This window comes from Helianthus annuus, chromosome 10 (genome assembly GCF_002127325.2).
Source record: "Helianthus annuus cultivar XRQ/B chromosome 10, HanXRQr2.0-SUNRISE, whole genome shotgun sequence".
In the NCBI taxonomy this organism is placed as follows: domain Eukaryota; kingdom Viridiplantae; phylum Streptophyta; class Magnoliopsida; order Asterales; family Asteraceae; genus Helianthus; species Helianthus annuus.
This window is the reverse complement of record NC_035442.2, coordinates 173,065,765-173,088,224: the sequence shown is the minus strand read 5'-3', so window position 1 is coordinate 173,088,224 and position 22,460 is coordinate 173,065,765. Positions and strand designations below refer to the sequence as shown.

General features: G+C 40.2%; 2 protein-coding genes and 1 long non-coding RNA gene across 4 annotated transcripts in view; 2 read left to right on the top strand and 1 right to left on the bottom strand.

Annotated features, from left to right (window-relative positions):
• Nucleotides 1–2,018: 2,018 nt before the first annotated feature.
• Nucleotides 2,019–5,244, bottom strand: LOC110883550. 2 transcript variants are annotated; one of them, XM_022131273.2, is made up of 9 exons: nucleotides 5,167–5,244; nucleotides 4,705–4,764; nucleotides 4,443–4,595; nucleotides 4,312–4,377; nucleotides 3,229–3,288; nucleotides 3,027–3,095; nucleotides 2,750–2,821; nucleotides 2,488–2,595; nucleotides 2,019–2,378 (listed from the first exon to the last, which is right to left on the bottom strand). In XM_022131273.2, exons 1-9 carry the CDS (start codon nucleotides 5,180–5,182, stop codon nucleotides 2,338–2,340), a joined length of 645 nt encoding a protein of 214 aa, XP_021986965.1. In that variant the 5' UTR covers nucleotides 5,183–5,244; the 3' UTR covers nucleotides 2,019–2,337. The 2 variants fall into 2 exon arrangements, with proteins under 2 accessions (XP_021986965.1, XP_021986967.1); XM_022131275.2 differs by lacking the exon at nucleotides 4,312–4,377.
• A 1,018-nt stretch (nucleotides 5,245–6,262) lies between these two features.
• On the top strand, nucleotides 6,263–7,159 carry LOC110883551. The gene is made up of 2 exons (XR_002560506.1): nucleotides 6,263–6,372; nucleotides 6,714–7,159. It is a non-coding gene; the product is annotated as an uncharacterized LOC110883551 (long non-coding RNA).
• Nucleotides 7,160–12,038: 4,879 nt separating this feature from the next.
• Nucleotides 12,039–22,460, top strand: part of LOC118482762 — a 46,527-nt gene continuing 36,105 nt past the window's right edge. Inside the window, exons 1-4 of the mRNA XM_035978419.1 lie at nucleotides 12,039–12,298; nucleotides 13,139–13,316; nucleotides 14,718–15,102; nucleotides 15,226–15,982. Of these exons, the coding sequence (XP_035834312.1) occupies nucleotides 12,039–12,298; nucleotides 13,139–13,316; nucleotides 14,718–15,102; nucleotides 15,226–15,982 (1,580 nt within the window). The remainder of the gene's footprint in view (nucleotides 12,299–13,138; nucleotides 13,317–14,717; nucleotides 15,103–15,225; nucleotides 15,983–22,460) is intronic.

Here is a 22,460-nt window from a genome sequence, read left to right as displayed (position 1 = left end):
TGGAGGCGGTGGTGGAGACAAAGAGTGGTAGTGAGTGGTGTTAGGCTAGACGGTAAGGAGAGGCTCATCCTTGGAGGATGACCCTCCACGTCAGCGCCACGTAGGATGGGTGTGAGGATGGGGTAAAGGGATGAAACTAAGGAAGTTGGGGATGGACCTAAAATATATATATATATATATGAGTTGTATGTATATGTGTGTGTGAGAAGAAGGAGGTGATGTTTTGTCTTGTAGCCAGCGTCTCCAACGTCGAGAGGGAGACGATTAGGACGCCGCCGGGGGGTGGAAATGGTGTTTGGGTCACGACGGGCCTCGCCGAGCCCCACACCGTGAAACCTAACCAATTTGGACCTTTTTAAAGTTGATAAATAATTGTACGTTTTGTTTCTTATTGAGGTGACCAAAATTAGTCCAATATGATCTATTCAAATCAACTCATTGTTTGAAAATTGGGTCATGATTGTCACTAACCGAAATTGAAGGGTAAGTTTGAGAAGTAAATTCCTTGTGATGTATTGTTTGTTAACCAAGTCTACGCCGCTAATGTTTTTTAGTAGCTTAAAATTTCAAGGAAAATTGGTTTTTAATAAACCAACCTTTGCCCAATTGGTAAATAATAATCCAACCTACAGAATTGGTATATAATAATCATACCTATCAACATGTTGGTACTCAATGAACTTCCGTTAGTTTTTTTTAACTGAAGTTAGTTTTTAAGTTTTATTTATTACACAAACAGTCCCTGTAGTTGTAATTTATAAGTTTTAACTATGAGTTAATAGCCAAAATGGTCCCTGAGGTTAATAGCCACAGCACCACCACCACCACCACCGCCACCACCACCACCACCACCGCACCTCCACCACCACCACCACCGCAACGTTTTTTTTTTTCACCGCGTTTCCGAATATAGCCCAAAGCAAGCGACTAAACTTTGTAAACTTGGTAACAAACTAATTGATCGATAATGAGCTGTAAATTCCGCGTTTCTTTTTATAAGATTGCATGAACCTGGCTTTAATCGTGTCCCTCTCATTCCACGATTCAACAACTTTCCTTTTTAAGCTCGAACATTATAAAACGGCATGAACATTCTCTGTTTCGATCGCTGGGATAACATTACGAACCACCCCAGTAACATTTTTCGCCAACGCTCAACCTACACACCCTTCGAAACCCCCGCACAGCTTGCTGGAACCTTGCACGTCCACCGTTGGGACAAGGAGCTCTCGCCGGAACTAGCCGGAGGTTTTGAGACGTCACCGGGATACATCAGGAAGTCACGTCATTCTTGTTCGGTATATTATTTCCTTCCCTGTTGAGTCATTTTTGAGATTATACATAATACAACGACAAGGAATTTACGAAAGCGAATTACAAAGACGATTCAAAATAATAATAATAATAATAATAATAATAATAATAATAATAATAATAATAATAATAATAATAATAATAATAATAATAATAATAATAATAATAATAATAATAGTGTTCAGTTTGGGTGGTGAAAAAAAAAACGTTGCGGTGGTGGCGGTGCGGTGGTGGTGGTGGCGGTGCGGTGGTGGTGGTGGTGGCGGTGCTGTGGCGGTGGTGGCGGTGGTGGCGGTGCTGTGGCGGTGGCGGCGGTGGTGGTGGTGGTGGTGGCGGCGGTGCTGTGGCTATTAACCTCAGGGACCATTTTGGCTATTAACTCATAGTTAAAACTAGTAAATTACAACTACAGGGACTGTTTGTGTAATAAATAAAACTTAAAAACTAACTTCAGTTAAAAAAAACTAACGGAAGTTCATTGAGTACCAACATGTTGATAGGTAGGATTATTATATACCAATTCTGTAGGTTGGATTATTATTTACCAATGGGGCAAAGGTTGGTTTATTAAAAACCAATTTTCCTAAATTTCAATGATTTGAACTTTAAACACTTTTATAAAAAATCGTTCTAAGGAAGACCAAACTCGGTTCGGCTTTGTGTGAGACAGTCGAAGTTAACAAGATGCGAGAAGAGAATGCGATTGTGATCGAGTATAGAATTCAGTTGGACTTGGACTAGCATTCAAATCGCGTATCTAATTCTGACTACCTTAACATTCATAAAGTGTCATGGTTGTGTGCAATGGATTAACAAGTCAAGAAAGCGCCTAATTGGTTACATTAACACGCATGACTCGACATGAAACATCAAACTGTCACACCTTCAAACCCAGTGAACTTTGTGGAAAAAACTAATCTATATATACCCATGAAAAACTAAAAGCCAAAGTGATGATACCGGATTTGACCAAAACATTTGAAATATTAACAAGTATACTTGCAACCCAAAGGATCCGTAAATTTAAGAATCTGCTGGCGACAGATGATTTTCAACTTTGGCACCTAATAACCAACAGAAATGAAAGCAAGCAAAAGCAATATAAACAAGTTATGTTATGATCAATATAACCAACCATAAGTGTCATAGCAAAAAAAAAAAAAAAAGTGTTACCAGCTGATGGATCCTCCACTTTAGAAGTGATACCGGGTACTCTGGGTCCAGCCCATTTGTTTAGTTTAACAACTGTGCGACCGTCCTTCACACAGAATCTGTACCTATCTGAGATTCAGATCACGGTTCGTTATTTATATACCAAATTCAGTTGTATATATTGTTAAGTTGTTTAACTCCCAGTAAAACTAATGACGAATATGAAATATCTTACAAGCCAAGAATACGAAACTCAAGCTTAAGGAGTGGATTTAATTGTTACCGGGATAATCATGATATGAATATAAATCTGGAAATACATATGCGAATGCTGGTTCCAAGCGGATCATTTCAGCTTTAGTAACAAACACAATAACCGCAATTCAATTTAGCTGTCAACAACTATACAAAAAAATGCATATATATAATATATGTCATACAAAACCGCCTTATATTTGGTTGAACAAACTTATATAACAATGGAACAACTTTAAAAGTTGTTCAACTGTCAAAGAGCAAAACACAAGTACATATATACACCCGAAGAAACGAGTGGTTACCATAGGCAGCAGCAGTTTCTGATGGGATCTCGACATCAGCCTCCCAAAGGCGCTTTATAGCGTGTATATCTATCAAGTACAAATATATAAATTTTTCAGCAGAAACATAATAAAAAAATATGCTAAGAGAAACAAAAAGATTTTGGGTCAAGTCCCCTCTATATCTTAATATTCTTTAGAACCCAACCGAACAAGTGTTTACCAAAGGCATCATCATCATCAGCAGTTTCTGATGGTTGATCCACACAGGGGCGCTTTCCACCTATTAATTAACAAAACAAGATTAATTTATCCAAATATCTTGACTAATGGTTAGACAAAATCACTACATGGAACTTGTTCACCATACTTGTTCGCTCAGCGCCTAGAGTAATTACAAGAAGTGCCAAAAAGGCGCGGTTTATTGGGATTTTTCTGGGCTTTTTTGGCCTGAGGCGTGCGCCTCTGGTACCCGAGGCGTTTTTTGCATCCAACTGTTGTACCTTACTTATAGCTATATTTTGGGTAGGGAAAACTAAAAACCTATGAGATATATAAAAAAAGATATATATATAATTAGCTTGTGCCCCGGGTACTAAAGGTCCGCCGCTTTTGCATTTTGCGCTTCGCGCCTCAGTTTTAGACCTCGTCGCTTTTGTGTGCCTCTCAATTTTTAAAACCAAGCGCTCTCTCTCTCTCTCTCTCTCTCTCTCTAAAACAACAACTGAATTCGATTATCAACAACAAAACACAAATACACACACACACATTGGGTGGTTACCATAGGCAGCAACAGTTTCTGAAGGAACCTCAACAAGAAGAGCTTTTGCACCTATCAAGGTTTAATAGAACGGAAACGAGTTTCGAGGCGTTTTCCCTTCGCCTCACGAGGCATAAGCCTCGAGGCGAACCGAGGCGGAATTAAAAAATAAATATAAAATTATATATCTTATAAAAATAATAATACTAACTAAATTCATCATCAAATTCATCGAAAACACACATAAAAAAGACATAAAATGCTTGAAATTGACACAAAAAGTCAAAAACATCAAAAACAAATATCAAAACCCTTGAGGCGCCCCCTCTGGGCGCACATACAATAGAAAATCCCTGAGGCGTGCCTCGAGGCGCACGCATCAACCGTTTTTTAAAACCATGGCACCTATTAAGCATAAATATGCAAGTTGTTCAACAAAAACAAAATTTATAACAAGGAAAACAAAGAGATTTTGGATCAAGTTCCTCTACATCTTAATACGTTATACAACCCAACCCAACCCAACCAAACCAAACAAGTGTTTACTAGAAGAAGCAGCAGCAGCAGTTGCTGACGCAGAGTTTGGATGATCCTCACAACGGCGCTTTCCACCTATTAATTAACATAATAATTAAGGTTGCACAAGGTTTCACATAATTAAGGTTTCAAGATTTTACTTGGTGAGGTGTCTTCAGGAGGGATGGTACCCTGCGGGTGATCTTCCTCCGGATCACCCGCATTCTGATACTTGAGAAGCCACTTCTCGTGAGCCCATCTCGGTACTTTTGAAACAACACGACATCCATCGTAGTGTAGCTCGTACTCGATATCTGATTTAATTTATTAATCATTTCTCATGTTTTTGCTTCAGAAATCTACCTTTTTCTCACTTTTAGGATAGAAAAAAAAAATATTCTTAACTGTGGGTTCCATCATTACCTGTACCAGGTGGATATTCTGATAAATTCACATATTCAGGCCTCTCTGGAGCTTTGGTACCTATTAATTATAAATTGTTAAACAGAAACATGATAAAAAAAAAATACAATGTATATAGTTACTCAATATAACCATAAGAATCAAATTATTTTACATGATGAATAAAAGATCAAAACTATTCAAATTTAAAACAATCAACAAACAGCAACCGAATCCAATTGTCCAAAACAAAACACAGATACACACACACTCGAAGAAACTAGGGGTAACCATAGGCAGCAGCGGTTTCGGGTGGGATTTTGACATGATCTTCACAAGGGCGATTTAGAGATTTTGTATACAAATATATAAATTGTTCAGAAAAAAACATGATGAAAAACAAAAGTAAAAATTTATTGAACGAAAGGTTTATTATTATGCACACACGAAAGCAGACCTTTATCGCATAAATAAATTACGTACCTACGCCTCCTTCCATCTCCGAGACTGAGACAAGTTCGATCTGATACTTTAGGGTTTGTATTGCATGGAGATTTATTTCACGGTGCGCGTAAACATATATACACCCGAGGGGTTGGGGTTGGGTATTTAAATATGTATTGTTTTAATCATAAAAGGATATTTAAATAAATGGGTCCTTGTGTTACCTTATTTAATAAAGTGTATATATACATATCACAGTCCGGTTTTAACAGTTTTATTTTTATACTGAAAGCGTTTGATTGATAATAAATATATATACTCACATATATCACAGTCCAGTTTTAACGGTTTTATTTCTATACTGAAAGTGTTTGATTGATTAGTGTATATCTTTGATCCACTATTGATGATCATCGTCATCCTTAGATCGATTATTAACTCGAAGATTTCTAAGCACGTTATCCAAAAGACGAAAACAGTGATTGAGTTCTTGTTCCCTCTTTACATTCCTTTGACGCAATAAACACATTCCCACAAGATCGCGATTCGCGGGTGACAAGGGGTTCGCTGCACCTGTCATGGGCACAAAATCAAGAAAGAGGAAGAAGAAAAAAGACGGTAACAAACAATCCAGCTTGAATCTATGGTTGTCACAAATACATCAGATTATATAGATTATCTGAAGATATCTTCCATTCAAAAGAGAAATCTAATGCAAGCATGGGATGCATCAATTTCAATTACCAGTTTGAATCACCAAGATGGATGTGTTGACCACCAAAATGGACATTTGACTAGATTATTTTCAACTCTAAACATTTTCTAACCAATAAAAGATGACATGTGTACTAGAGTGTGTAATTTAATATGCACCAATAAAAGCGACACATGTCCAGCAGGTTACACCAAAAGAGCCCTCTTTAGGAGCAAACTTTACAACCGACTTGGTGATTACTCCATATATATATATGGCATTTCACACACCGACTTTTTTTTTCAATTTTATCAGATTTGAACAAACCATTTCTCAAAGACCTAGATGTAGATCTTATACTCATTCCTTTCTATTGAAGCCACCAAATCTGAGGATCGAAGCAATTATCGAAGCTCTCCAAGAAAAGAAAGTAAGGTGTTGCTCTCATCACATCTTTAATTCTGTTTTTAGAGAGAGAAAACTGATATTTTGGAGAGAGAAACAACAATATTCATCTTGTTCATCTGGACACCAAGAACACACGCACAAATGTGTGTGAGAGAAACATGTTTAAAGATCTTATTTTTGTTATTTATGTAATTTGTTTAAATTTATACTTTTTATGATATTTGATAGATTTAAATTCAGAGCTTCGTTTGTTTATTTCAAAATTTTAAATCAAGACCACGAAGAAATTTTTGTGTGCCCAATTTCTTTCTTCAAAAATCCGGTCTTCTTAGTTGTTTCAGATCTATATGTGTTTCAAACATATGGGTTTGAAGCAGATTTGATGTTAGATTCATTACTTTTGAGTTTTTTTTTATGAGTTCTTTGATTTTCGGTGATGTTATTTTCAATAAAATGTTTGTCTTTTTTTTTTCATCCTTACCAGGTGGTGATTCTACTAGATGGCATATCCTGTTACTACAACCCGTAGCTACACATGTTACATTTTTTTACAGCTACATATGTAACAACCCTTTGTTATATATGTTAATGACCAGCTTGTTGGAGTATGTTAATGGAGTTTATGCAAGAGATGAGTCAGCAAAGGTAGCATATAAATAGCAAAGACAGACCGTCAATGGAAGCTCCACCGCTTCTTAGTGATCTGTGTTTTCGTTTACTAGTAATATGTAATGTGAGACTCTTATTATTTTGTCTAGGACGTGTTGTTAAAAATGTTCTGGCCTTCCGAACTTCTGCCCTGAAGTCGACCTCAGCATATTTGTGTTGCTTTTGGGCTCTATGCATCCATTTTTGTGTAACTTGCTTGTAGGCAATGTAGCTTTTTACAAGTTTACCAGTACATTAATCTCTAACACATGTTATGTGTAACTTGCTGAAAGTCTTAACACACGTTATGATAGAGCCTTGACACACGTTATATCAGTTGTACCGTTATGGGTATAGTAAACGGCCCACCATTTTTCTTAGTGTTATGTATTTTCGTTTACTAGTAATATGTAATATGAGAGTCTTATTGTTTTGTCTAGTACATGATGTTAAAACGGTATGGACTTAACACATTCTGGAAGTCTTAACACACGTTGTAAAAGAGGCTTAACACACGTTATATCAGGTATACTATGTTGTTATTAAGTTACTATTGGAGTTTATGCATCCATTCTGGAAGTCTTAACACACGTTATAATAGAGGCTTAACACACGTTATACATGTCAGGCGCGTAACACATGTTACAGTATGTATATACAAATCATGGTGTTTTGGAAACCCCTAGCTTATACATGACACCATGTTGGGTTAAACCAAGATTATAACAGAGGCGTAACACATGTTATCCCAGGTATACGGTGTTACAATATTAACTTGTATATTCCATATTAAATTATTAACTTGTACACGTGTTACGATCAGTACATGCACATCATGGTGTTTTGCAAACCACTTTCATATACATGAATACAAGTCGGGTTATAATGGATGCTTACATGTTATCATATGTATACAAGTGGGTTACAACAAGATTACAATATTAACATGTTAGATCAGTATATACACATCATGGTGTTTTGTAAACCACTAGCTTATTCTATAAAAATATAATCTATTTTCCGCACTTTCCCTAATTAGAAACTTGTCGTATATTTCTACTTTCGGAAATCCGTCTCCTTTGTAATCATAATTCATTTTAAGTCATTGTAAATCCAAGACTTCGGTTGTAGTAAAAAACTGATCTTTTATATGAAATTCATGTTGTTTATACTTAATGCATACTTACGAAGATTAACTCGCAAACAACTACTATGTGTTCGTGATTCTTAAACAAACATTTGGTCATATTTTAGAAGACGCAAATTCATGTTCTTTACGCTTATTTGACACCTCAAGTCACATGTCGTATATACTTGTCATATTGGTTTGTTACACATACTTATGCATAACATATTTTTTTACTCTTACTTTAATTCATGTTTAATATACCTTTAGACCTTGATACATGTCCAATACACACTAGACATTGGAGGACATGTTAACCATATATAAAGTACATCTTATTTATACACTTTACATCATTTAAACAACAAATATATATATAATATGTATATATATATATATATATATATATATATATATATATATATATATATATATATATATAAGCTGCCAAACAGCCCTTGCAAATCAACCATATATTGCTGAATTGTCTCTTTTTTTATTGCTTAAACTCTCACCTACTTGTATTAAATGCCAACCCAACTTAACCCTAATCCTCCCCCCTATAAATACCACTTATAACCAGCCTCCCTACCACTTTTGCAACACTAAAACACTCTCAACCCCCCCCCCCCCAAATCGTAGCCGCAAATCAGGGTTCGAGCAGATTGACACCTCTTCACGAAAATGAGCATAACTCACTCAATTCTTATCCTATTGATGTATTGCAAAATACATACTTTTATCGTGTATAGTTTGTACGTTTTATCGTTATTTTTAGCTTAGTTTAGTTTAGAATTGCGTGCTATTGATCTACATTGCGTTTTCCAGGTCTTGATACATAAAATGCTGAAATTGGAGCAAAATCGAGCTAAAGTGTCAAATGTCAAGTTCCGGAATCAATGTATAAAAGTGTTAGAATAATTTTGAAGTTTTTGGAAGTTGGAGCTAAGCTTGGAAGTAAACATTCTGTGAAAAATGCTCACTAGCGTAGCGCTAAGGTAACAGGACGCTCAGTCGCGCTACGCGACTGAGGTAGCGTTGACTTATGCTGACTTTTGGCCACTAGCGTAGCGCTAGCGTAAAGGAGAGACCAGTCGCGCTACGCGACTGGTATGAATGATGCGCCTGATTGTGGATCGATTAGGGTTTGGTATAAAAAGAATGATAATCATCATTATGACATAACACACGAACCAAGAAACCCTAGGCGACTTCGGAGAGCAGATTTTGAGTTTTTCGAGGTGATTTAGCTTGCAAGAATCATCCGGTTGAAGCACGGAGCGTAGGAAAGAAGATTGTTCGGGTCTTATCTCCCGGTTTTCATTATTTTCTTGTTTCGCTACTTTGATCATGAATTCTTGTTTTGAATTTGATTTGTTTATGTTAAACATCATGTTTCTTGGCTAAACCCTAGATACTACCTAGACTAGATGATGGTTTGATCAAAGTTTGGATTTTTTAACGGTTTTTATTGTTTGACTATGGATTGATTTTGAAAGTAACGTGTTCTAGATATTCTGATTTGGTGCGTGTGCGTATTTACTTTTGATTGTGGATTATTTGCTGTTTCACATAGATCATAGATCTTAGTGACGGTCTTTATCACATAATAGATCTGTGTTGATTATTTGCATCCTTGCGGGTTCGGGTGATCTTTGGGTAAATCGGCCGATAGCCTTAGAAACAGTAACTAAAATATAATTAGAAGTGAGTATTCTGCTTAACTTGTCGCTGAGAGGCTCGAGTTAGTTAATAGGTCGCGGTGCAGTATATAGCTAAATTAGATTTTGAGAGAAGTCGAAGTTAGTTCCCTAATTGCAGTTGTGTCTAGTAAACCAAGTTAGAACCTAGAATTGCCTTAGATTATCGCGCTGAGAGGTAGATAGTCATATTAGGGCACTTTTAGAGTCGTTAGAGGACTGAGAGGAAATCTAACAGTCGGTAATCATAACAGCCTTGTAGGGTTTCCTAGGTTTCTTCCTGAGAAGGGTCGGGAAGTCTTAGCATTGAAATACCTTAAGGTTTAGTATTTAACGATCCCGGCTCCATACAACAATAAAACCGTTAGAAGTCCATTCATAATTAAACTGGATTCAAGTCTAGGTAGTCCTTAATCTCATCTGAATCAAACCCCTAGTTTTCGTTCGTGTTTTTAGTTAATTTCAATTTAATCACAATTTTAGGATTTTAGTAAACCCCCCCCTCCAAACACAATATTCGTTTAATCGTGTCAGTGTCTAGTCTAAGTTTAGTCGTTAACGTAATTCATAGAGTCCTTGTGGGTTCGACATCCGGACTTACTTTTCTGTGCTAGAGTCGACCGGTACACTTGCCGGTGAGTAGTTTAGTCAGGTTAAAGAGTCTAGATTTTATTACTTGAGTCTTAATTTAGGGTAATTTTAGTTTAATTAGTTGAACTACTTTTTCCACATCAAGTTTTTGGCGCCGTTGCCGGGGATCTCTTGGCAATTGCGTTAACTGCTTTGTTTGGATTTCAACTGATATCGTTACGTGCTTTTTGTGTGTTTGTGAGTCGTAGGAGTCCAAGTACTTTTAGTGTCTTTTTCGTATTTCTTTGAGTCTTTTATTGGAGTTGACTTACTTGTTTTATTCTTGGTTTTGCAGTTCATGCCCCACACGCGTTCGCAGGGACCAGTGAAGCCACCAATTGACAAGTCTTCCTTCTCCACACCAATCCCTCAGGTTCGAAAACCCCCAACTTCATCTTCAGCCCTTTCTGACTCTACACTTCCATCTAAACCACTGAACTACGACTTCACCCCGAAGTCATCACCCCATAATTCCCCACCACCCTCCCGTCACCCTAGTCCACCACCAGTTCACCAAATGGCCGAAAACCAAACTGTCCACCAGCGTTCCACCGCGGGTTTTACCGCAAACTCACCCATCACCCTCCCTGAAATCACCAATGATAAGTCTTGGCAAATTCCTTCATACATCATGACTGCCATTAACAACTCTTGTCAGTTTCACGGTCGTGATGATGAAGACGCGCCAGCACATATCAACCGTCTCACCCGTCTGTGTAGCACCTTCGGCATCGAAGGTGTGAATCTTGATGCCCGCTATCTCCAAGTCTTCCCCTTTTCGCTTGCTGGCCGCGCAGCCACCTGGCTTGATTCGCAGCCGGCAGGTACTTACACCACTTGGGCTGGACTTAGAGATGCCTTCCTTGCTAAGTATTTCCCACCTGCGAAGGCCTCCCGCCTTCGAGATCAGATCCATTCCTTCAGAATGGAGCCTGACGAACCTTATCACTTAGCATGGGAGAGGTTTCAAACATTGCTCTCGCGTTGTTCCCAACATGGACTGTCGGATTGGGCCTTAGTAGAAAAATTTTATAATGGTCTTACCCCTGAGTGCAAGGCCCGATTCGACACATCCGCAGGAGGCCACCTAATGGGAAAGAAAACTGTGGCTGACTGCAACGACCTCTTTGAGAGCTTCGCTCATGCTGATATAGATCATAGTGCTACCGGCAGGAATTCCAATCCTGTGATTACCTCCTCATCTTCTCGAGGAGTGAATCAAGTCGTTTCAGACTCAAAGGTAATATCTCAGCTTGACTATATCACCAAAGAGTTGCTAGAAATTAAGAAGAAGGTAGATAGATGCGAGGTTTGTAGAGGGGGACATGACACCATAGATTGCCCAACCATCACCCTAGAGCAGGTCGAGTATTTAGCAGGTCAAAATAGGGGTCCAACTAACCCGTTCAACAATAGTAACTCTAATTGGCGTGCTAATAATTATCGCTCCTCAGGTAACCCCCCAGGTTTTCCGTCAGGTCAATACCAAAGTAGGGGGCCAGGTTTTTATTCTAGTGGGGGGTCGGGTCAAACAGGTCAATTTGCTAGTTCAGGTTCAGGGGGGCAGTTTAGAGGTGAGGGGTCAAACCAAGAGGTTCAACCTAAGAGTGAGGGGTCAGGGGGTAGTTTGTCTAGGATAGAGGACCTTCTTTCCCAATTATTGGTTAAGGACCAGGCTACCCAACGTACCTTAGAGGACCACGCTATGCTTTTAAAGAATAATCATTCAAACTTCTTAGACCTTCAAAGGCAAGTTGGGGATATTGCACGCCAGTTGCACGAACGACCTCCCGGTCAATTTTCGGGCAACACAAAGCCCAACCCATCTAGCTCTTTAAAGGCAATTTCGACCCGTAGTGGTAGGACCTTAGGAGAGATAGTGAGACCCGAGAGTGTCGAGATAGAAGAGGAAGAACCCGTAGATGAAGAGATTGAAATGGAGGCGCCCGGTAAAGTGCAACCTAGGTTAATCCCAGCAAGTACCGCACACACCGGGGCGCCTTCGAGTGAGAAGAGTGTAGGAAAGAAACCCGTTCAAGTCGTTCCTTCACCGAATGTTGATATTTCCCGTGCTCCCTTTCCTTCCCGCCTTAAAAATCAAACCTATTCCAAAGAGTACGGGAAATTTTTAGAGATCTTTAAGCAACTTAGGATCAACCTTCCATTCATAGAAGCTCTCCAATCCATGCCCAAATATGCAAAGTTCCTAAAAGACCTTCTAAAACGCAAGGATAGGTTAGGAGAGGTTTCTAACATCCCCCTTAGTGGAGGATGTTCCGCCGTAGTGTTGAACAAGGTTCCGGAAAAATTGACGGATCCGGTCCTTTTCATCATCCCGTGCTTGTTTGGGAGTGATACCGAGTGTAGGGCCCTAGCCGACCTAGGAGCGAGTATTAACTTAATGCCATATTCTTTGTATGAGAGGTTAGGTCTAGGAGAGTTGTCACCTACACGCATGTCTTTGTCGCTAGCCGATAGGTCCGTTAAGTATCCACGAGGCATTATTGAAAACCTTCTAGTCAAAGTGGATAAGTTCGTCTTCCCCGTAGACTTTGTCGTTCTTGATATGGAAGCCGACGAAAAGGTTCCCATCATTCTAGGACGCCCATTCTTGTGTACCGCCAATGCCATTATCGATGTCTTCGACGGGAAAATCACACTTCAAGTCGGCGAGGAGAGGGTGACTTTCGAGATAGCACGCTCCATGGAACACCCTAGTGGTTCTGACGATCTTAGTAGTCCTTGTCATTCGGTCTATTTCATAGAGTCTTTCTTATCTTGTGTTGACCATTTTGACTACATTAGTGGAGCCGACCTAGTCGAGAGTAGGATAGAGGAGGTAGTTGAGAAGGTAGAGGAGATTGTTAGTGAGAGTAAAGAGGTAGACGAGGACGAGTGGGTCCCCGAAGTGCTAGAATTGAGTGAAATTAAGAGTGAGAGTGAAAGTACTCCTATAGAGAAACCCGCCCCTTTAGAACTCAAGGTCCTCCCATCCCACTTAGAGTATGCTTTCTTAGGTGAGGGTTCCGAGAATCCCGTCATTATTTCGTCTAAGTTAGAGGAGGGAGAGAAGGGTAGGTTATTAGAGGTGTTGAGAGTGAATAGGGAAGCCATTGCATGGCGTCTTTCGGATATCAAGGGCATAAGCCCCGCCTATTGTACCCACCGAATACTCATGGAAGATGACTATAAGCCGGTGGTGCAACCTCAAAGGCGCCTTAATCCGAACATGCAAGAGGTTGTTAAGAAAGAGGTTCTTAAGTTGTTAGATGCCGGGGTAATTTACCCCATTTCCGATTCACCATGGGTTAGCCCGACCCAAGTCGTCCCAAAAAAGGGTGGGATGACGGTGATCATGAATGAAAAGAACGAGTTAATCCCTTCCCGTACCGTTACCGGTTGGCGTGTATGCATAGATTATCGAAAGTTAAACGACGCCACCCGGAAAGACCACTTCCCCTTACCATTCATTGACCAAATGTTGGAGCGTCTAGCGGGTCAACAATTCTATTGTTTTCTCGATGGATTTTCGGGTTATTTTCAGATCCCCATCGCCCCGGAGGATCAAGATAAAACGACATTCACATGCCCTTACGGCACTTATCCGTATCGCCGCATGCCTTTCGGGTTATGCAACGCTCCGGCAACTTTCCAAAGGTGCATGGTAGCCATATTCCAAGACATGCTTGAGACTTCCATGGAGGTTTTCATGGATGACTTCTCATTTTATGGCACCACTTTCGACCAATGTCTTTCTAATCTTGATAGGATGCTTAAGAGGTGCATAGAGACAAATCTTATGTTGAATTGGGAGAAGTGTCACTTTATGGTGACGGAGGGGATAGTGTTAGGACACAAGGTGTCGAGAGAAGGCATAGAGGTGGATAGGGCCAAGATAGATACCATAAGTAGATTGCCTCCACCTACTAGTGTTAAGTCCGTTAGGAGCTTTTTGGGTCATGCGGGCTTTTATAGGCGTTTTATAAAGGATTTTTCCAAAATCACACGCCCGATGACTAGGCTTTTAGAGAAGGATGTACCTTTTGTCTTCGACAAGGAGTGCATCAAGGCGTTCGACTTCTTGAAAGAAAAACTTGTTAGTGCCCCGATACTTGTTTCGCCCAATTGGAGCTTACCTTTCGAGCTCATGTGTGACGCAAGCGATTATGCCGTAGGTGCGGTCCTAGGTCAAATAGTCGATAAACACTTTCATCCGATCTACTACGCGAGCAAAACTCTAAACGATGCTCAAGAGAACTATACCACGACGGAAAAGGAACTCTTAGCCGTAGTGTTTGCGTTTGACAAGTTTCGCTCATATCTCGTGCTTTCTAAAACCACCGTGTTCACCGACCATTCCGCTTTGCGATTTCTGTTTCAAAAGAAAGACGCAAAGCCGCGTCTTATTAGATGGATTCTTTTGCTCTCCGAGTTCGATATAGAAATTAAGGATAAAAAGGGAGCAGAAAACGTGGCCGCCGACCACTTGTCACGATTAGAGGATCCAAAGAGAGAGGAGGTTCGTGAGGATTCCATAGGAGATACCTTTCCCCACGAAACCATAGATTTTGTTAGTGCCGAGGTAGAGGGTTTGCCATGGTTTTCGGATTTGGCAAACTATTTGGCAACCGGAGATCTTGTGAGGGGTATGTCCTACCAACAAAAGAAAAAGCTTCTTAGGGAGGCTAGGAAGTATATTTGGGACGACCCTTACCTCTTTAGGATAGGTGGAGATAGAGTGCTTAGGAGATGCGTTTCAAAGGAGGATGGTTTAGACATCCTTAGACATGTGCACGAGGGTTTAACGGGGGGCCATCACGGAGCGAATGTGACGGCACAAAAGGTTTTTGATAGTGGGTTTTATTGGCCAACGGTAGTTAAGGATGCCGTAGAGTTTGTTAGGACTTGTGACCGTTGCCAACGTACCGGCAACATCTCATCCAAGGATGAAATGCCTCAAAATCCCATCCAAGTCTTGGAAATCTTTGACGTATGGGGCATTGACTTCATGGGACCTTTTCCATCTTCAAGTGGGAATAGGTACATCCTCGTGGCCATTGATTACGTTTCAAAGTGGGTCGAAGCTCAAGCTTTGCCCACCAATGATGCCCGAGTGGTGGTGAGATTCCTTAAGAAGTTGTTCACGCGTTTCGGAATCCCTAAAGCTATCATAAGTGACCGTGGCACGCATTTTTGCAATTCCGCCATGGAAAAGGCACTTGCACGCTACGGTGTCACTCATCGTCTTTCCACCGCATACCACCCGCAAACTAGTGGCCAAGTAGAGAATGCTAACCGAGGGGTGAAGAGAATCTTAGAAAAAACGGTAGGAAAAAGTAGAAAGGATTGGTCGGAAAAGCTTGACGACGCATTGTGGGCATTCCGTACCGCCTATAAGACACCGTTAGGCACAACACCCTTTATGATCGTGTATGGCAAAGCTTGCCATCTTCCGGTAGAATTAGAGCATAGGGCATTGTGGGCATTGAAAACCGTAAACCTTGACCTTACCGAAGCCGCAAGGAGGAGATTCTTCCAGATTCATGAGTTGGAAGCATTGAGGGATGCCGCTTATGAAAGATCTTGGAGTATCAAGGAGAAATCAAAGGCATTGCATGATAGGAGGTTGCGAGGTTTGAAGGATTTTAAGGTAGGTGACAAGGTACTTTTGTTCAATTCACGTTTGAAATTAATAGCAGGGAAATTGAAATCGAGATGGAATGGACCGTATGTGGTGAAAGAAGTGTTTCCGTACGGCACGGTTGAGCTCTACGATGAAGTAGATAAGGGAGTTTGGAAAGTAAACGGCCATCGCTTGAAACATTACTTGGGAGGTCCAATTGATTCTACCGAAGAGGAAGAAATTCCTCTAGAGGACCCACCCACCTTCGCCGAACAGTAATTGCGTAAGGCTTCGTTTGTAGAGTTTGTACCGTTTGTAAATTGCGTTATTTCTCGTGTTTTTCGTAGTTTTTGTGTTTGCGTCTTGTGTGTTTTTGAGAAATTTTGCAGGAAACGTACCTTGAGGAGCTGGAAATTTGAAGAAAACGAGGTTTCAGGTAAGTCCCATACTTAGAAAATATTTTGGGATGATTTGGGAATGGGTTGGTAAAACATCAAAATTTTTCTAAGGCAAGAAAGTGGAAATTTCACGAAACCTTCTGTGAAAAATGGCCACTAGCGTAGCGCGACACCTATAACCATATCTCTCGCGCTACGCGAGACCTAAAGGGTTCACCAACAAGTTTTTGAACCTTTGACCCTTTTGGCCTTTGAACCTTTCAACCTGACCCCTTCACTCGCGTAACGCCAACCCTTAACCAATATCACTCGCGCTACGCGAGTGACATAGTAAATCAGAAAAAAAAAAATAAAACCCTAGTTCCTATCCCCAATTTCACAAACACCACACCGTCTACCACTTTTCTCCGCCGATAGCCACCTCCATCACCACCAATCACCACTATTAACCACCTGTCCACCACCATCATCGTCCTCCGGCGATTACCCCAACCCTCCACTACAATCACCCATCCCCAACCTCACCTTTCACATCCCCACTTCTCTGCCAATCATCACCATACCCCCACTGTTCCACCGTCTATCGCCCCTGCCACCGATCACCCACCACTTCCACCTTTAACCAATATTCACCTTCTGCAACCACCACACCCTTCAACCACTCGCCGCCGACAACCCATCTCCGAATCCCCTCACCGCTGTCGAATTTTTCTTGCATCTTTCATCGACTCAGGTACGGTTCTTGCTCATTTTTTCGGGTTACTTACTGTTTTAAGTCCGGCTCTTTGTTCAGTTGAGTTGGTTGCGTCGAGTCAGTCGGTGCTGTTGGTCGAGTCATTATTTATGCTAGTTTAGGTTAGTTCATTGGGTTCATGTGTGTCTGCAGGTCACTTATGTGTCGAGTCGCGTCTGAAGTTTGTATATGTGTCAGTGTTGAGTCCAGTTTGGTCTGCATGTTGTCCAGTACTTAGTGTAGTTTATTTTTGTTAGTCGTTTAGTCAGTAGATTGTGAAGTGCGGTTCGGTCGTGTCAATTGAGTGGCATCAAGTCTTATACTAAGTCTGTCATATCCGAAATTTCCGCCTTTCTGAATATTGTGCTAGGGAGCGGGTGGCACGGGTTGGTTTTGACATTTTGATTGATTTGAGAGGCGTGAGGTTGGGGGTTTGATAGCTTATATAGGGGAAGTTTTGTCCGCGGACTTATTGATCATGCTATTTGGACGCGGACGTTTGTTAGGACAGAATGCACCTCAAGTGTGGGGAGGCGTTGCGCGGTTTTCACATAAAGGTCACATTTTTCACAAAAATTACGCGCCTCGCTTCCATTGCTTCCACACTTCGGAGTTGTTTTGATATCTCGGCACTTGGGATTGCTCGAGGGCGAGCAAGGTGCCGGGAGGGGGTAGAAGTGATTTGCGTCAAGGTGTCGTGTCTTGTGTCGTTTAGTGTCGTTTTTAGTTTTTCGAGTCGTCTTAGAGTTTTGTCCAGTGTCGGTTTGCGCAATGTACATCGCTTGATAATCGGATCGTTTCGCTCGTACTCAATCTTGTAACATCCCAAATATTACCATTCTAATGAAGTGATTTAATCCATTATCTAGATTGTTTTAGTGGACCGGTTAACAGGTTTTGGCGCGTGAGGTTGTATTTAATGGATTGGAAGGATCCGGTGTACTGTGATACAAATAATCTTGGTGGCGAAACACACAAAACAGAACTATGGGGAGCCTATTGTCATTATCTAAAGTGTGTCTTATTAACTTTGGGATGGTTTTTCCTTATGAATAGAACAAGAAGGGCTTTGATGCAACAAACAGTTATTTCACTCTTTCTTTAAAACCTTTCCACGCCAAACATTCAGTGACATCATTCCTTTTCTTTTCAAAACCCTAGAGCCGACACCTCCTTTTATCGGCCTTTTCATATTTGTTCCACATACACAAAGAAATCCAAGGATGAAGAACCTTCATTCAAAATTTCCCAGGTTTATCTCCTGCATGATTATTCCTTCTTCTCAACTAAGCCCATCCATGCTATTTACCATGAACTAGATGGTTTCTTCTTGTGACAACACTGCCATGTACGGTTTGGACGTGATACCAGTTGTTACACATGTGCACAAGATGTTATCTCTCGGTTTTATTCGGGTTTTGCGTAGAGTGCTATGTCGTGGGAGAGAGATGAAGACGGTGTTTGGCGGAGGAGATAGGTTGTCACGGTGAACAGATGTGGTTGCGGTGGTGACGAGACGTGGTGATAATTATGGTGTGGGATGGTGATGAATGGGTTGAACGATTACGGTGGTCGGGTTCGGGATGACTACAGGGGGCGTTGAGGATGGGGGGTTTGGTTGGCATGGTACGGTGATGGCGTTGATGTTGTTCGGTGATGGCGGAGTGACGAAGAACGGTGACGGTGTTTACGGCGGTGTAAGTTGGAGGCTGCGCTGGTGTTCAGTCATGTGGTGCTCGATTGCTGATGGCAACAGTGATTATGGATGTTGATGTGATTCATGGCGGTGGTGGTTTGCGGCTATGTGGAGATGATACACGACGATGGCGGTTGGGATGGCGGCCACGTGGTGGCCGGTTGTGGTGAGAACGGTGTGACGATTAGAAGTGAAGGGAGTTATGGGCTGGATTGTGATTGATTATCCGAGTATGATGTGGATTGATTTTGAAAACACAACATGGCTGGTTCTTTTAAACCATATGTAGGTTTGAGTTTTTGTTAGATTTTGTAGAGTGCATGGGGGATGATAATGAGGCTGCTACACAAAATAATGGGCTAAGGTAGGCTTTGGCATGGAATCTTGGATGGGTTGCGCATGTATTGATGTTGAGATGTTTGCTGTTTGCGTGAACATGTGAAATAAATCAATGCATGGGATCCTTGTGATGTATATTAGTATATAATCGACTAAAGTGATGATGATACAAAGTAAATGATAGGTGGTGTTGATGTATGGGTATGGTGAAGATTGTAGGATGTGCATGACTTTAATAATGATGCATGTAGTTATGGGGATGCATGATATCGTGTGGGGATGGCGGCTATGTGGAATTAAATGAACAAATATATGAAGTAGCTATGCATGTAGGTGAAGGAAAGTAACTTGTTGGTGTTGTTCGACTAGAATAAGAAAAAGAAAATGAAACAGCAAGCATACATCTTAACTATTCAACCAAGCTAGTATGCTCCTTATTTCTCTTTTCTAAATTTTATGGTTCTAAAAGTTCTAGGAGATGAATGGGTTGTTGATTTTGATGTGCGCGGATGATGAGGGTGCACGTTTATGGGTTCGTATGGTGACTGACGCGAAAATGTTAACGGATTGGGTTACGCGTTGTCTATTGGAATGAATTGTAACCATAAGATATCTGGTTACAGGGTTAACTTAAGGACGCGATTTGAGACAGTTAGTTTGCGGATTTGGAAGCTTTGCAACCGGTGAGTTCTTGAGCCCACTCTTTTAAATGTTTTTAAGTCTTTCGGGCTAATGTGCATGCTAAACGGGTATAATTATTTTTATAAAGGAAGTTGTGAAGTTCTTGTTACGATATTCGTTTTTAATGGTGTATTTTTTTAGCATGAAATGCGAGTAGGGTTATATTTTTTTTATACCTACCGGTGTGATACTTATATTTTTATATGCGTTCATATATATAACAAAATAAATCTATATAGAGACATATATATATATATATATATATAACTATATATAAATATACACATACTTGAGTTTATGAGGTGAAGAGGTATATATATATATATATATATATTTAGGAGGTGTGTAGGTACGAAGGTATACGTACGATGGTTGAAGTATATATGTACACACTCGTATGTATTTGTATGTAAGTTTATGATGCCCTCTTTAAACTTTTTCAAAGTTTTGGGCTAACATGCATGTTAGATGTATTACTTGGATGAAGACCTTTTTATGAAGTTGTATAGTTTATTTGTACTTACATACCAACTATACATGAGGATTATTTGCTTGCCCTTTTATGTGCTTGCGTGTGATGTGTTGGGTCATGCCACAACCAGGTCGAACAGAGGAAGTCCCCTAACAGTTTATCTGTCCTTGGGGCAAGAGGAAGTCCCCTAACAGTTTATCTGTCCTTGGGGCAAGAGGAAGTCCCCTAGCAGTTTACCTGCCCTTGGGACAAGATGAGAAGAAAAATTCCTTTATCCTCTACTTTGTGTTTGGGATTTAAGGTGAGGAGATCTGTGTTGTGTGCTTGACTCATTAAAAGATGAATTTTAAATTTTGAGGATAAAATAAATATATTTATTTATTTCCATGATGAAGATGTTTTACAATTTTTATTTGTTAAATTATAAACTTGAACTCACTCAGCGTAGCTGACTTTTGCATGCACGTTAGTTTGATTTCAGGTTAGACATACAGGCGCGAGACCACTTGGATGTTGCACTAAGTTACCCGGCATTGACATTGGCATTTCTAGTTGAAGACGTTGTTTTAAGAAATTTTTAACATTAAAATTTTGTATTTTTAGTTTGGATGTTTCCCATGTTTTGGTGATTTGACTTAAACGTTTTCCGCTGCGTAGCTTTTTTCAATTGAAGGAAATAATAATATTAAAATTTTCAACTGTTTGTATTATTTATGCAATGATGTCCCAACTGTGAGACACCCGGATTTTGGGGTCTTACAAATCTCCATTCGGGCGAAGTTCGATCCGGTTTTCGAACCGATATGCGTAAAAGTCACTTGTATCGAATAACGGCCGCGAACGAAATGCTATACGGCCGTTGTTCGACTGTATATTTTTATATTATTATTTCGTACATTTAAAAAAAATAAAAAAAATAAAAAATTTAAAAATTTAAAAATCCAAAAATAGTTTGTTATTACTGATGATCTGCTTGTTTTGTCTTGAATATCAATTGTTTTGCAGATATGGCGAGTAGTTCTAGAGCAGGTCGGGCACGAAAAAGGGCTGCGGGGCAGACTGCACCGGAACAGGATCCGGTGATTATCGAAACGCCCATTATTCAGATAGCAGAGGATGATCCCAATCTAAGGAAGATTGAATACTCGACATCATACAATTTCATACCGGATGAGTTGATGAATAGGGTAGTGAACCATCCGATCCTTAAGTTTGAAGAAGATACGTATGAGTGGGATAAGTTTAAGAAATTTAAGAAAATGGCACTGCTTCAGCATAGGGTGATAAATTGGGAGTGGTTGACTGAGATAGGTGCAGAGCAGGAGGTTAGGGAGTTGTTAGGAGAGAGGTTGATAGACGCGATGAATTGTATTGACCCTCAGTATGTAGAGCTTGTGTTAGAGTTCCACAGCACGTGGATTGACGTGATGTCGTGGGTCACGCAAATTTAATCCCTAAACAACTGTAGTTAGCGGTAGTAGGGTATCGAACTCAGGGAGTATGTGGAAAATGTGTTGATTGTATAGCTTTGTATTTAAACTAAAATTAAACTAAATTGCAGAAAATTAAAATTCAAGATTGTGGATTGTTGTTTTAGAAAACTAAATTACGGACTAGTGCAAATCAAAGTTGGTTGTAAACAATTAGGAGAGAACAATGATCACCCTAGGTTTCAGTTTCTTTGAACAGTTGTGTGCAATTTCACTAGAAAGAGTTACATAGACATAACTCGTGTATGTGTGATTGAAGTGATAAAAGGGAACAAAGTACTTGGATTAGATAATGCGAGGTTGTTTCCCGATGACCTATTAACCAATAACCAACCCTAACCCTTCCCGTGATATCTCGGTTGCCAACGGCACCAAGAACGTACGATCGAGACTAGAAATTGTAATATGGATTAACACGCTACAAACAATCAAACATACACCATGACATTCAAGCAACGCAAGATATCATTCTAGAAATGCAGAAATTAAACACACAAAAGTCTTAGAAACATTCACCTAGGATGATCACCGAAGAGTTTAGCCGGACATGGCTCGGTGAATCATCATCAACATCAATCTAATGTTCATACGAATTAAAAACACAAACCGAATGATTGGAAATGTTCACAAAGCAAGCAAGTACTCCAAAATCGCCCCCAAAGTGTCTAAGAACCGTCAATGATCAGAATTATACC

Bases quoted from the DNA above. Each gene is read 5' to 3' on its own strand.
- LOC110883550 (XM_022131273.2), bottom strand. The intron at 4,378-4,442 runs GTAAAATCTTGA...GTTAATTAATAG, and splicing joins TCCTGAAGACACCTCACCAA to GTGGAAAGCGCCGTTGTGAG. The intron at 2,822-3,026 runs GTAACCACTCGT...TTGTTACTAAAG, and splicing joins AGAAACTGCTGCTGCCTATG to CTGAAATGATCCGCTTGGAA.